This window comes from Asterias amurensis, chromosome 12, assembly GCF_032118995.1.
Source record: "Asterias amurensis chromosome 12, ASM3211899v1".
NCBI lineage: Eukaryota > Metazoa > Echinodermata > Asteroidea > Forcipulatida > Asteriidae > Asterias > Asterias amurensis.
In genome coordinates, this window is record NC_092659.1 from 17,753,512 (window position 1) to 17,769,522 (window position 16,011).

At 38.9% G+C, this 16,011-nt stretch overlaps 2 protein-coding genes across 2 annotated transcripts in view; one reads left to right on the forward strand and one right to left on the reverse strand.

The window, feature by feature from the left end:
• Positions 1-3,050, reverse strand: part of LOC139945055 (glycerophosphodiester phosphodiesterase domain-containing protein 5-like) — a 53,900-nt gene extending 50,850 nt beyond the window's left edge. The window contains exon 1 of the mRNA XM_071942311.1: positions 2,832-3,050. The gene's annotated coding sequence lies outside the window, so the exon portion shown is untranslated. The remainder of the gene's footprint in view (positions 1-2,831) is intronic.
• Positions 3,051-7,381: 4,331 nt separating this feature from the next.
• Positions 7,382-14,526, forward strand: LOC139945455 (motile sperm domain-containing protein 1-like). Its single transcript, XM_071942807.1, has 6 exons — positions 7,382-7,552; positions 8,275-8,465; positions 8,849-8,924; positions 10,325-10,533; positions 11,173-11,334; positions 12,317-14,526. The coding sequence occupies exons 2-6, from the start codon at positions 8,315-8,317 to the stop codon at positions 12,346-12,348; spliced, it is 630 nt and encodes a 209-aa protein (XP_071798908.1). The 5' UTR covers positions 7,382-7,552; positions 8,275-8,314; the 3' UTR covers positions 12,349-14,526.
• Positions 14,527-16,011: the final 1,485 nt, after the last annotated feature.

Here is a 16,011-nt window from a genome sequence, read left to right on the forward strand (position 1 = left end):
GTCAAAGACTAGCCTTCACAGTTGGTGTATCTCAACATATGCATAAAAAAACTGTAAAAACTTGAGCTCAATCGATCGTCAAAGTTGTGAGATAATAATGAAAGAAATAAACACCCTTGTCACACGAAGTTGTGTGCGTTTAGATGGTTGATTTCGAGACCTCAAGTTCTAAACTTGAGGTCTCGAAATCAAATTCGTGGAAAATTACTTCTTTCTCGAAAACTATGGCACTTCAGAGGGAGCCGTTTCTCACAATGTTTTATACCATCAACCTCTCCCCATTACTCGTCACCAAGAAAGGTTTTATGCCAATAATTATTTTGAGTAATTACCAATAGTGTCCACTGCCTTTAAGTGTACATGTTTGTTTTCCCATATAAATCCTTCGTGGTGGTACTTTTGATACAATTTAATATTAAAGGCACTGTACAGGTTTGGTAATGTTAAAGACCAGTCTTCTCACTTGGTTTATCCCATCATAAGCATAAAATAACAAACCTGTGAAAATTTGGGCTCAATTGGTCTTCGAAGTTGCGAGAAAATGATGAAAGAAAAAACACCCTTGATGGACGAGTTTGTGTGCTTTCAGATAGGAGTAAAAGGCTTCTAGTTTATAGAAGTCTTTTATTATTTTAGTGAGAAATTACCTCTCTCTCAAAAACTACGTTACTTCAGAGGGAGTCGTTTCCCACAATGTTTTATCAACGGCTCTCCAATGCTCGTTACCAAGTCAGTTTTTAAGTTAATATTTGTTTTGAGTTATTACCAAACGTGTACCTTCCCTTTAACAGCAGCTCTCCAATCCTCGTTTCCAAGTAGGTTTTTATGCTAATTTGAGTAATTACCAAACATATCCAGTGCTTTATGAAGCTATGAACACGTCATTTTCGTGAACCAAATCGTCTTCGGATATTGTTGGCAGAGTTTGGTACATTACAAGCCTAATAAGGTGTTGTGAAAATATTTTGGAAAAATCTTAAATACTTTGGTTTGAGGAAGTTACTACACGAACAAGTTTGGTTTCTATTAATAGGACAGGTTTTTCAACTCTAGTTCATGGTCGAATGATTTTATTAATACTGACTAAGGCAAAGCATGTAAGGATAATTAGTGGGGGAAAGTTCTCATAATACCGAGAAAGTGAAAATGATTGACGCGGGTGTGTTGCGCGCATTGTACACGGAAGCAACTTAACAAAAAATACAGAAATAAAAGCAATGAAAATACTTTCACGGTTGTTTCACCTGTGTTTTTAGTATCGAGTTGGTTGTACTGAACTTTCGTTCCTGTCGTTGTTACCGTATTTTGATAGAATAATTATTATAATTAGATGCTTTATTAGCCAGTGGTAAAAAAGCGCGATTTCTACGAATTGTTTTTTACAGAAATTAAATTAAATCAAGCTTTGAAATTGACCATCTGCGAACACCATCGAGTGCTTGCTTTTTTGCGGTTAGGCATGCATGAAGATAATCTGTACGTTTTATGAGTCTCGAGTTCACAGTCGGGCGATATCTCGACGTTTCGATCAATATGTTCCAACTGTCTTCAGGTCTTTTATAACTATAAACAGAGTAACCAATGACAAAGGTTCGCGTCCCGGTCATGAAACTTGTATCCTTGGGCAAGATACTTAACTGTAACTGTTTTGTCCTTCGGGTGGGACATTAAGCCGTAGGTCCCGTGTACTAGGATTAGTGGTGCACGCAAAAGAACACTCGCGGAAGATTTTGGGGATTATACTGTTGGGGTTTATACATATTTATCTTGGAATACACTTCCCCAACCCAAACCCCTTTGTTTCTGCCTCTCATAGCCAACACTCTAGTTTAAAAGTTTCCTCATATCATTGCTATATACATGAACATTGGTTAACTTTCCAGCTAGGCTGACCCCCCTGGGCTCCTGCTCTATCAGGCTGCAGTGATTAAGTTCATTTCTGAGGCCTTTGGTTTTATTACCATTATACTATAACAATAATGATAGCGCACTTAAGGAAATACAAACTGTCAGATGTTCAGTGGCACTTGGCCGACGGAAACAAAATACGCAAGTTGGAATTTCCCAGCATAAACATTCACATATGACGATATCACCTGTCAGATGCAATTGTGTCCGCCATGCATACTGTCCGCTCCGGACACTTTTGCATATGCAATCGTGTCCGTTGGACATGTACATGTATGTGCGCGCGTATGCGAGCGTGCATGCACTGAACCTACGTCAGCATGAATATTCACGGACTTTATGATTGCAGCGAATACCCAACGGCCGAACATTTCCCATGTCATTCATGACCTGCACTTAGCTTGAAAATAAATGGCGAACATGTTCCGTCGACCAAGGGCGTTTAATTGACTGCAAAGATGGTTTTGCACGGGGCGGACACAATTGCATATGCAGCAGCGTCCGGGCGGACACGATTGCATATGCAAAACCGTCCGGCGGACATTATTGCATATGCAATACTGTGACTTTCAGGATAAGCAAATAAAAGCTGAATACAAGGTAACAAGCACTATGCAACGAATGGTAATTTGGCTGGTAATCCTGTTTTTATCGGGGAAGAAATTTCATGCTTAGCAAATTTGTGTGCTTAGCAGCTCTATGAAATTGGGCCCAGGTTACATTCTTTTGAGAATGTGCCTTCCTTATTCCTATTGTCTAGGAATACACTTCTCAAACCCAAACCCAAACCCAAGGTCTCGAGGCCTGGGGTAATTATATTGAACCACCTTAAGTAGTCCTGCATAATACGTATTTGTATGTCAGTGGTTATATTAGAGAAACTGCTACACGTCTATAATACAAAATGCCATACCAAAACTTACCAAGTAGCCAGCCAACCTCGTACACTGTGTGCCTACAAGGAACAGGTAGTAGAGTTACAACAAGGTCGCGAATAAAAGTTTGTACACGTCCACCGCACCTATCCAGTATCCACCCTTTCTTGCTATAGCAGACTGACAGAACTGTAAAAGTCCAGACGAAAGAACCAACGTTACTTGTCCATTCCCTCAACAAAATCATATGACAACTTAACTGTGTAGTTACTCTACCGCGTTCTTAAGTGAAATGCGGAAGCACTGCTCTGTTTTATAAACTGGTCGCAGACATGTGTACAAGTTCACATTTCCACTTTGGGGTCAAAGTTCACGGTGGATCCTTGAGCTCTATAAATGCTCACTTCTGGGACTAGTCTTCTTTACATGGCGTCTGCGGAGTGAGTAATTTAACTGTCTGCAGTTTAGTGACACATCAATTGGTGTCTATGTCCTGAGACTTTTTACTACGAACTGTTTGTGTGGAAGGCTGAGTCTAATTAGACAGAAAACAATTCGTTTCCTTTATATAGGTTGGGTAGCCTGGGGATTGTTAGGCTATAGGTAAATGCTATCACATCCGCGGCCCCAACACTGTTGACTCATTAGGCAACCAACCTGTTTTGGTTCCCAAAATTCTGACTAAAATTAAAGGGGCATTCCAGGCGTACATTGTTCATCAAACCATGCACTCACTTTATAGGTATATAGGTTCATCACTTGTTAGGCAAATAAACCTGGATACCCCAAAATTCTATCTGAAGTTAAAGGGGCAGTAGTTCATGCGTACTTATAAATCAAACCATGCTGCAAGGTCGTCACTTTTGTTTACGTAATTGCTGAGTGATAAGCATAACTATACAGAAAAACACTATCAAAAAGTAAACTGTGAAAGTTTCAGCTAAACATTTGCTTGCTTAGAAAACACATAGTTTCACAAGACCGTAGAATCCCTCCACGTTATAGCGAGGTTACAGCCGGTGTACCAACACGCGCATCTCAGGCTACAGTATTTGTGCAAGGGCACCAATCTTCGGCTCAATGTTCTTATTAACAATAATTATTAGTTTCGCTTACACTTACAGGGTCTTCACAAGATGCATCTGGTTCAAAGCTCCCCCACTCTGATCCACTCTGGCTCCACCCCTTAAAGGGCAGATTTCTGGAACGATGTAATTGGCCAGGAATCGCAATGACTACTGATTGATCGATGCGCCTTTATCAGCCAATTTTCGGCAATTATCGCAAACTGCACAGTTTTTGTGTAACTCCTGTAAAGTTAGCTAATCAAAATCAGTCACTAAATTGAAGCTGCGTTTGTTTTTAATTGCAAAAGCATGGCTTTGTAATCTAGTGTAACCAGTTGTTCAATTGTTGTAGGGACGGGGTGGGTTAGGCAGGGGGACTGGGCGGGGTATAAAAATAAGACATTTGCGTCTCGCCCATTGAAAAAGGAATAAAGGATGAGCTGTAAAAGGGGTTGTGATTTCTGAGAAGTTTTAGTTTCACCTTTGACCTAGCTTGATAACTAATAATATTCCTTTAAAGCGCCACCTATAATAGTACAATGGTGAGCACTGCATTCACTTCTGTGCCAGGACCATTATGCTTTTTAGTGTTTCCCAATAAAGCATAAAACAACGAACAATTTTACTCTTTATTGGTCATCGAAGTTGCAAGAGAGTGATGAGCAAAACAGACAAAATCACCCTTGTTGCTCAAAATAATATGTGTGCTTCCACTTTCAGATGCCTAAAAGGCTTCAGGCTGGAAGTAATTTAATATTTGAGTGAGAGATATTAAAACTATACGTTCTTCAGAGCGAACCATTTTCTCACAGTGTTTAATAAATTCAACAGCTATCCATTGCTCGTTTTACCAAGCTTAAGTTTTGTATGCATTTTGTAACTTGGGTAGTTACCAATAGTCCTTTACTATGGTGTCTAGCCATCTTCATTTTCCCCATTGATAACAATGTAACCAAACCGAGGCTGGGTTAAAAAATAGTCTGGTTTCTATTTGCATAATGATTATTAGCATTCATTATTGTTATTCGGAACAAGGATCATTACCAAGATGGAGGCAGCATGAAAAAGGTCTATAGCACACAGTACCTATTCCGCGGCTGCAAGATGATCCATAATTCGAATTAACCTTGATCTTAACAAACAATTTAATGTCTTTCCTCTTAGAGGATTATACTCGGGGGGGGGGGAACTTGAGTTAGGCTGAGCATGATCCTCCATGATGTAGGAAATGGGAGCATACTGCTCATCGGCGGATGCCATAATGGTTCGGTGCCAATGATGAGCTACGCCCATTGACAGCGTATTATGGTTCATCTATTACTACCTTAGAAAATGTGTTCAGAATTAATGTTCCAAACTTGAGTTCCTTTCATGGAAATTTCAAAACTACAATCTGGTTTTGCAACTTGTCACTTCGGGGCATGATCATTCATTTTTGACATTATTATCCGAGTCTAACTGGCGAAGCTTTCATAAAAGTTAAGCCCGTATGTAGTCGGTTTCGGGATGAAAAGTAGTTCTAACTTAGGACTATGTCCTAAAGACCTTTTTTCACGGTGTGGTCATCTTGATTTTACTCCATTCCAACTCATTGTAACCAAACTGAGGCTGGACAAAATAATAGTCTGGTGCCATGCGCAATGAATGTTAGCATTCATTTATGGAAACAGGGAACATGACCAAGATGGTGACGGCGTCGTGACAAAAGTCTACAGGAGGTATTAAAAAAAACTAAGGCGAGTCGAAGGTAAGGACGAGTAACTCCAACAACAGCAGGAACAACAACAGCAACAACAACACAAAATGCAATTTTCCGTGAGACAAAAATAAACTTGCTAATTGTTTCTCTCTCGTGACAATAAATAAAAAACAACAAAATACAATCCTATAGTAGCCTTACTGCATTTTTTTGCTGTTGTTGTTATCATCTGTCTGTCTCGAGGGCCAATTTTAGTTATTGCGCAAACAGTTATTATGGAAGTTAGTTTTGAGATATAAGCGCCTTCTGGCTGAACAATCCAATCCAGGATGGATAGAGGCATGGCTTGTTAGAGCAGTGGATTTCTACACTTTCGGTACAAGTTCACAGATTTGCAAATATCTTACAGGGTTTACAGAAGGTAATGGTGAAAGACCTCTCCTGAAATATTATTCCATGAAATGCTTTACTTTTTGAGAAAACATTAAAAACTATATCAATTCTCGATATCGAGAATAACGGATTTATTTTAAACACATGTCATGACACGGCGAAACGTGCGGAAACCAGGGTGGGTTTTCCCGTTATTTTCTCCCGTCTCTCCGATGATCGATTGAGCCTAAATTTTCACAGGTTTATTATTTTATATAATTATAAGTTGCGATACACGAAGTGTGGGACTTCGACAATACTGTTTACCGAAAGTGTATAATGGCTTTAATTGCCTTGTTGGCAGGAGAGGGAGGTCAAATAAGTTATAGAGATGACATTTTGAACCCCGGTGAGAAAAAACAATTCCTGTTCTTTGCATTCATCAGAGGAAGCACCTTTTTACCTGTGAGTGGTCTGCCGATCTTCACTGGAACTTCACAAACAGAAGTTCAATTAAAGGCACTGGTCGACACCGTAGTCAAAGACCGGTATTCTCACTTGGTGTAGGCATACTATCCCTTAATATAACAATATTCTGTATAATTTTGAATGTTGGTCATTAAAGTTTCAAGAGTAAGAACCATTAAAGAAAAGACACACTTGTTGCAAATTAATTTGCATGCTTTCAGATGCCTTACAAATTAACAGCTAGGCTTTAGGCCTGCTTTTACTATTTTGATTGAGACGAAGGTGTGTTACTTCAGAGGAAGCCACTTTTCACAATGTATTATACTATCAACTTGGCTCTCTATTGCTTGTTACTTTTTAAGTTTTTTTACTAACAATTATTTTGAGTAATTCAATTACCAATAGTACTCAGTGCCTTTAAGCGTTACTAAAGTTTAATTTATTAGGACTCGCCTTTAGCTGTCAGCTGTAATAGGTGTAATCAATCTTGTTAGGAACACCTTCGAGAGTGAAGTTCGAAGTTTATTGTATTATAATTAGTTTCGGCTTCTAGGTTAGTTTCGTATTAAAACACAGCTCTCTCCATTATAAGTTATCCGTAACCAAGAAACTTTTTATGCAAAAAATATTGTCAGTACAATTTATAGTGTTCAGTGTCTCCTCTTCGAACAAGTTTCGAATAGCAAAGAATTTTTTTTAGAATTACTCATTACAACTGTTCGTTTATGTTGTCCTTCACGCCTTCCTGTTATTTCCGACGTCACGCTCCATGGGGGCACTTTTTGCAGGCAACTTTTTTACAGACAATTGTCAGATTTGCACTCAGTATGTAATTTTTGCATGTGAGACTCATGTGTAATTCTTTAAGTTGCCCGAATGCTCATGGTCGCCCCCTTAATGACTGACGTCACTCCGAAGTTATTATATAAAGCTGTCAAAGGAGGGCGCCCTTTAAACTAGTTGGTTGTTTTTGTTGTCGAACTGTCTGTTGACGTCGTCGTATCATGAACTCTGATCGTCACTGGATTACTCCCTCTCTCAGTCTGTCGTGCTTGTTGTCCTTCAATCGTCTTTTGTTTATGATCTTTTTGTTGAGTGTGATATTTCCTGTCTAGAATGACGGTACTGAGTTTTAACTGAGACGACGTAATCAAGTAGAATTGGTAAGTTACTGACTGGGAAAGTGAGTGTTTTATTTATTGTGACACCCCAAAAGAAAGTCAAAATGAATCTGTACTTTGTGTGTGGGAAATGGGATGTATTGTCAATGTCAGACTTTACTTCACTGATGAGACCTTGGTGGTAAGAGTGAAAATTGACATCTCTGTACTGATTTGTAATATTTATTTTACTTGGTTATTATCTGTGATATCATTTTGGGCACCCTCATTTTGTGTTTGTTAAGTTCAGGGTGAGTACTATGTATTTAGTCGGATCAGCCAGTTGCAAAAAAAGTACAAGGCCAAAGGGTCGTGATGTTGACATTTTGTTGAACCCCTAGATCTTTTGTTATTTTGTTGATTGTGGAGGTCAATCGGTCAGGTGCACACACTTTTAGTTACACACTTCTTGTTGTGCACAAGCAGTCAGGCAGTAGGACCAGAGTATCTGTGGATTTGTCTGACTCTCGGTGACTGCACACACACAGTCAAAACAAAGCCGACATCATTAAAATATCTAACAATGTGTACTTCCATTTTCTAAAGGATTTAATAACAAAGTAATTCATGTGTAGGTATTCTCCTATGATTATGAGGTTTGTTCCACTATCATCTCCAAGAACATGGAGACGATGGCGGAAGTAGCTAGTAGTAGAATGAATCGCCATTTCAAACTTTCAAATAATAAAAACGCTTAATGACAAAATCCTTTTTGCTCCAACCAGGTTAAGGTGAAGTTTCAAGTCTACGCATTATCCAAGCTCTATGCAGCTAGACAGGCGCCCTCGCTTGGTGGATGGTAAACTACCGGTCTTCGTCTTTCCTACTGAGATAGTGTATTACGTCGATGATCGTAGTTCTCACAAGCAGGTCTTAACGGTTTACAACCCCTATGAGTTTACGCTAAAATTCAAGGGTAAGTTGGAAGCTTTCGGTAAATTAGACGCTTTCTCCTTTCCTTCCAATACCTCCCCCTCCTTTCTCATATCTGCTCACCGTAAGATATAAATTTCAAATACAATTCAGACGTTTAATCAAGGCCTTTGGGTGCCTAGTAAAATTTACTACTCGAGTTGTCGTGCCTCAAATAGTTCTTACTTCGATACTATTCGCAACCAATGTTTAATTCCCAAGATGCATTCCGGCATATTGTTTCCCGCAGGCACAAAAGTAAAATTCGTTTTGAAAGGATTTAAGGATGTCAGATGTCAGATGTTCAGGCTATGTAAGGAGTATAAATAAAAGACCAAATTGTCATCGAATGCTCATTTACAACTTTATGATTTTGATTTATTGCAGTTCTTTGTACAACACCTCGCAAGTATGCCGTGATCGACTCTGAGGGAACAATCCGCCCAGGATGCTGTGTGGATGTGTAAGTTTTAACTTGGTCCCTGTTTCTCATTACCATTGTCACAATGATTAAAACATGTGTAAATATGTAGGCCCCTTCTTATTTTTATATTAACTGGTAACTCAAGGATGTGGGTTCGAATCCTGGGCCCAATTTCATGGCTCTGCTTACCGTAAAGCAAAGAATCGGCGCTTGCAGAAGCAGGGAATTCTGCGCTTACGTCAACTGTATTTCATAGGTTAGCAGGTAATGTTGGCTTGTGTGGCTGCGTACTACACCATACTACATGTAGGCATTCTTTACTTGCACAGCTAGCGCAGAAATTTGGTGCTTGCCCTACAAGCGGAGAATGGTGATGGTAAGCACAGAATTCATCGGTAAGCAGAGCCATGAAATTGCTGGTTTCACAGCGATGTCGTCTGCAAAGTGTAGGTCCTGCAGTCTGCACCCGTCTACATTTATCCCAAACTTGTCACACTCAGCAAAAGCCTCTGTCAGGATACTCTCCAGGAAGAAGTTGAACAAGTCAGGGGATATCAGGCAACCCTGCCGCACAAAAACCAGTCAGTGTTTTCGTTGGTTATTCTGATGCAGCTCTTAAAGGGTCTTTGTAACTTTTGTAGGACAAAAAAGCACAATGTCCACAGATTTACACTAAACTTACACAGTTTGAAGATAATGATAGTAGAAAGCTTCCCTGAAAATATTACGTGCTGAGGTGCTGTAGTTTTTGGGAAATGAGTAAAACAATGTCATGAAAATAGTTTTCGTCTCATGAGCATAAAATTATTTTATTCATTTACAAACGTATTTTCATGACATTGTTTTACTCATTTCTCAAAAACTACAGCACCTCAGTAAGTAATATTTGAAGGGAAGCATTCCACTATCATTATCTTCAAACTGTGTAAGTTTAATGTAAATCTATGGACATTTTGAAAAGGTACCTAAATCCTTTAAGGCCAAGTCACACTGCAGCGATAACGAAAACGATAACGATCACGACGCAGAGAGAACGCATTCTACTGATTGAATTGTTCCACGCAGAATACGCACATGCCTATTTGCTACAGTGGGACCGAGCCTTCAGCCTTGCTGTAGATCCTTAATAATGTTAATCGATCACGCTATAATAAGAACTATGTTTACGGTAACACCATGTGAAAAAGTATCTCTTTTTGAGTAGTGTTAGTTCTGAAAAGAACTGGTGGTTATCGACTCTATGTTTTGACCAGTATGCTCTGATCATTCTCATGAAGACGATCAGACCGTACTTATCGAAGTGTGAGTCAGTAACCACTGGTTCTTTTCAGAATCAATACTACTCAAAAAGAGATACTCACAAACCTCTCTTACTTTCACCACGTAAAGTTTCAAATCCTTCATTATAAGAACTAGTTTTAACTATTATTACTTTTCAGTGTTGTAAGACACAAGGACATCCAGGAGTCCTCATATGGGGTCAAGGACAAGTTTCGTCTGAATTTGTACGAGCATGGCCAACGTGAACCTATAGGAAGTAGAGATATACAAGCCATCCTCCTACCGACTTCTGAGGGCCAGGGGAGGGAGTCTCAGGACCCTTCATCATCAAGGAGGGGGAGTTCATCTACTGCACCTTTTACAGCCGGTATGTCATCAAGTTCATTAAAAGGCACAGGGGTCGATTTCACAAAGAGTTAGGACTAGTCCTAACTTAGGACTAACCTAGGAGATATACAAATTGCATGGATAGTCCTAAGTTAGGATGAAAACCTGGTCCTAACTCGAGATAAGATTTGTCCTAACTCTTTGTGAAATCCACCCCTGGACACTGATTGTACTACTCAAAATAGTTGTTAGCATAAAAAATTACTTGGAAACGAGCAATGGAGAGCTGTTGATAGTATGAAACATTGTAAGAAACAGCTCCCTCTGAAGTAACACAGTTATATTGAACAAGAGGTAATTTCTCACTCAATTTAAAAATACCTGAAGCCTTTTAAAAGGCATCTGAAATCGCACAAATTTGTGCAACAAGGGTGTTTTCTTCTTTCATTGTATTGCAAATCGGATGACCAATTGAGTCAAATATTTCAACAGGTTTGTTATTTAATGCATATAATTATTGGGTTGCCCTGTTGGGTACCAACCTACCGCGTTGGCTGCCTTCCTATCACGTTTGGTGCCTACTGGTTATCCCTGTACACAAACTGAGTCTTGTTATATAAAGGTGTGTTAAATTTAAACTCTAAACTTACAGAAAATATGTCCTTTTGTTTCCTTGCAGTTGCCAGACAACGATCTGTCGCCCCAGGACCTACGATTGTACTATTAGCCATAGCTTGCATTGCAGCTCTTTTATTACCTTTGCACGGAGAGGCCGAAACCAGTCTTCCAGTCTATCTACATTTGACGGTTAACCAAAAACTTATAGCCGCCTATGTCTTAGGTAAATCTTACTTAGTTTGACCCCACAGAGCTATTGTTAAGAGGACTGAACTCAAAGTCTGCTGTATTTGATCGGCAGAGTGTGGGTTCGGGTCCCAATCGTGACACTTGTGTCTTGAAACATGACACTTAACCATCATGCATCGTCATCGGGATGGGACGTAAAGCTGTAGGTCCTGTGTGTTGTAATAAAAACTATCAATGCACGTAAAAGACACACAATTATCGCAGAGAGAAGGGGTACGCCCGGTGTATGTTGCAGTGTGACTATCCTCAGTGTGGGTTCGGGTCCCAAGCGTGACACTTGTGTCCTGAAACATGACACTTAACCATCAATGATCATGCATCTTCATTCGGATGGGACGTAAAGCTGTAGGTCCTGTGTGTTGTAATAAAAACTATCAGCACACGTAAAAGACACCAATACACAATTATCGCAGAGAGAAGGGATACGCCCAGTGTGTCTTGCAGTGTGACTATCCTCAGTCTCGAAGGCTGCACTAGCACTGAAAAAAAGAAAAATGCAGATCTGCAAACTCTCCCTGAACATGCATGAAGTTCCCCCTGAAAATAAAGCAATCTTTCCATGGTCAGATGAACAAATTGTACACAATCTCCCTGATTATTGTCACTTTATCCCTGTTATGACGAAAGAAAATCTAGCCGCCTCCGTGATTGTTGTACAGAATCTCTGTGATTGCGAGATGCAAATTTTGGCAGCTCTATGATTGACTAGATCCCTAACTTGCTTTGTATTTTGAAGCTGTTTGGTCAAACCTCTCTGAAAGTATGAAATTGATTGTGTCTGTCGTACTGTTTGTATTTTCATAACAGCGTTTTTGTTCTTTTGTGATGCGTGTTATAAAATCTGCCAATCAGAAAACCTGCATACTTTTTACATCAATTTATATTATATTCTTATCTTTATTGACGATACTAATTTGTCTTAATGTTTTCATTTTTATTTTTCCTCTCCAACGCAGGTCTTGTAACAATGGTCATACTGCGGACATGACATGACAGCACTCCTAGATTGAACAGTGGCCAGAAGGTTTCCTTGAAAGGTTGTTGAAATTTAACGTTGGATCTGTTTAAAATGTATCGCTATATCTCAGCAAAATACCAGCAAACGGAAATATTCTTATGAAATATTTTGCTATTTATTTACTCTGGCCTTCTATAATTTGGTTTTCTTCAAAGAACCATCGTATACCCAACCAAGGCAGTAGGCAGACAGGGACCTTATGCAATGGTCAGGTCATGTGTATTCCTGGTAAGAGTGAAGCATTAATGGTTAAATAGAAGTTAAATGCATTGGTTATTAGTTTTGTTCGAATCCCCAAGCTGTGTGTAAGTGCTGACTTCACAAGAATAAGTATTGTTGTCTAGTGACTGAATCACAATTTGATTTGTGCAATTCATACTCGTAGGCGTTTAACCAATAAAGACCGTATTGAATATGACGTCACCGTTCAAATATCTGACCTACAAGATGGCGTCTGTGCGTGTGTGTGTGTGTGTGTGTGTGTGCATGTGCCGTATAAATCAAACCGGGAATGCTGCGCGCTGCGTGCTTCATTGATGTACGCGTTTGGACGCGCAGACGGTTTGCCCTACAAGATGGCGACTTTCATAGCAAAATAGGGGTTATTCAATACGGTATATTGGTTTGAGAGAGATTGGCTGTTGCTAGCTTGGTGTTTATATCCCCTGCTGGAGTTTGGCAAGTTCCCTGGGCGGGAAGATCATCTTAACAAACAAACAAACAAACAAACAAAACAACAAACCTTAACAAAAAGCTGGAACAGGAGCAGAAATATTATTATGCAACTCAAAATGCTGCAGATCGAGTCTAAATTTTAAATATTTTAACTGTATGATACATTTGGTTTTTGCTAATTATTTAACTCAAATCGTCCGAGAATGTATACGATTTTTAGGTAGACGGAAGTATGATTGGTGGCTTAAACCTGGCAGTTTGGGGAGGGGAAGGGGAGGGGGGAGTGAGGCAGCTGCGTCGAAATCATAACTGCGAGGGACAGGGGAGAGCGGCTATTTATTTATAAGTATTTCATAAAGGGTGTAATAGGCCTACACCTGCATTTTAAATTTTAAAAAGTGACTTAAACTAATTTTAATTAAAAAGTCTCGCTGGAAAATTGTGAAATGATATATCATATTGACATATCAATCCTCTTATGTTGCGTCATTTGAAAATAACCACTTTGGGTTTGAATGGTAGACGCACTATGCTAGCCTGCAATATGCTACATCTACACAATATACAGTCAACCCTCCTACTGTTTGACTTTTCAATATCACCCACTGTGGTTTTGAACGTGTGCAAGATGAGGAGGCAAAATGCTAAAAAAAATAAGGGTGCTTTATTATGAAAATGTTTTTAAACAGTATTATATTTAAACCACTTATTGCTTAAACTCTGGAAGTGAAAAGCGGCTAACAGTTAAAGTGATTGCACCTAATCTTAAATACGTACAGTGCTTGTTTGTCAAGGTCTTTGTTCAGAAAAAACACCCTTGTTGCACAAATTTGTGTGCTTTCAGATGCCTGTCTTTTTATTAGTTGAGTGAGAACATACCTCTTTCTCAAATACTATGTTACTTCGGAGGGAGCTGTTTCTCACATTGCTCATTACCAAGTATGTTTTTATGCTAACAATTATCTTGAGTAGTTGTCAATAGTGTCCACTGCCTTTAAAGACTTGGGTGCTTCACACGGAAATGTGTATACAAAGTTTTGGGGTAAGTGTTGGGTGCAGAGACACATGCAATAACACAACAATTTTCCACTATGATGTATTTTTTGAGATTGCTTGTTTTGTTATGCCAAAGCTTAACAACATTTGGGGTTAACTTTTGAAGGTAACTGAGCGGTAGTATTAGGAATTAATGTATTGATCCTGTAAAATTTAGTTTTATTCTTTACAGCTTTTGAAAGTATTAAAATGGTAAGGTAACATATTAAATATGTTCTAACTTTGTATTAATAAGTTTCATGTTCTTATAAATGTTACGTATTTATTCCATGTTATTTTCCGTTAAAGGCAGTAGACACTATTGGTAATTGTCTAAGGCCAATCTTCTCTCTTGGTGTATCTCAACATATGCATTAAATAACAAACCTGTGAAAATTTGAGCTTAGCTGGTCGTCGAAGTTGCGAAATAACAATGACCTCAAATTCTAAATCTGAGGTCTCGAAATCAAATTCATGGAAAATTACTTCTTTCTCGAATACTACGTCACTTTAGAGGGAGCCATTTCTCACTTTGTTTTATTCCATCAACCTCTCCCCTTTACTCGTTACCAAGTAAGGTTTTATGCTAATAATTATTTTGAGTAATTACCAATAGTGTCCAAGGTTTTTTTTCGCAGAAAAGTCTGAAATACTCTCCTTGTAGAGTTTGCCTTAAGTACAATTTGTCAATTTCCTTTGAAGTATGTACTTCACCAAAACAAAACCAAAATGCTTTAAGGGGTCCAATTACTAGATACCTAAACTAGACTTTATACCAAACCCAACCCTCCTACTCTTCTTCTGACTAATCATCAAATAGATGGATTTTATGTGTGTGAAATATTAAAGCTTGCTGATGAAAGAAGAAAATGTATCATAAAATACCATACAGTTTCAATGGCATCATTTTACTGTGTTGAATAATGTGTTATCATGAAGTCCATATTTCTAAATTTTAAGTGATTCAAAATAAATACTGCTGTATTGTCCTATATAATACCTGAGCCTAATTATAAGCATCAAATACTGCTTAGCTAATTTCATTGCTAAGCACAAAATGAGTGGGGCAACAGTTGTAACAATGTAAACTTTACAGATATTGGCAGGTAGCCAGTTCCCGTTAAGAAATATTTTTGTCTGTGCTTAGCAAGGTTTTGTGCTTACAGGCTTTATGAAATTGGGCCCATGGCATTGGGGGCAAGGGTTTGAAGCCCAGAGGCCCAATTTCATGAAGCTGTTAGGCAGAAAAAACTACTTGACAAATTATTTTGCTAAGCAAACAATGATTGGGGCACCAGTCACAATAGGTAAACTTAATGTAATTTTGGCTAGTAGGCCTACAACCAGTTTCTGTTAGCAATATATGAAGTTGGGCCCATGGCAGAGGGCATTGGTTTGGAACCCCCCGCCCTGATCCCTGTGTATCTGTCACTTGGAATCCCAAACCTGTTTTCCTCTTCTGGTAATGCGTATGGTCCGAATATACTGTGCCGTCTGCAAAACATTAAATTTCAAAATTGGCGGGAAATTTGTTTTGTCACTTTTGCACAAGGCGTCGTTGCAAAAACAACATCCACGAAATCGATATGACCATATTGGGTAACGTTCACAACGTATGCAAATGACAGTTGATATTGACCAATTAGCACTGCGCTTGCATGGCCACAGAGTACTGTTGGTATTGCCAATGCGTAGCCAAAAAATAGTTCACAAAGTGTAATCAAAACCATTAAAAACTAAATCATTGACAACAAACGAAGAATTAATTCTCACTCTGGTTTAGTGGACAGCTTTTGTGAGTAAAGCTTTGTGTATAATTTCACACAAACTGTTCAGACTGGGAGAAAGTTTGAGGGGCGTAGAAATATGTATCAATGTTAATGGGTCGCCTGGCGCATGTGTACAAATTAACCACCACTTCAC

What these genes read in the sequence shown, in the direction of transcription:
- LOC139945455 (XM_071942807.1), top strand. Translation starts at nt 8,315, where the DNA reads ATGCAGCTAGACAGGCGCCCTCGCTTGGTGGATGGTAAACTACCGGTC. An exon ending in CCAGGATGCTGTGTGGATGT is followed by an intron (nt 8,925 to 10,324) that starts GTAAGTTTTAAC and finishes ATTACTTTTCAG; the next exon opens with TGTTGTAAGACACAAGGACA. An exon ending in TACTGCACCTTTTACAGCCG is followed by an intron (nt 10,534 to 11,172) that starts GTATGTCATCAA and finishes GTTTCCTTGCAG; the next exon opens with TTGCCAGACAACGATCTGTC.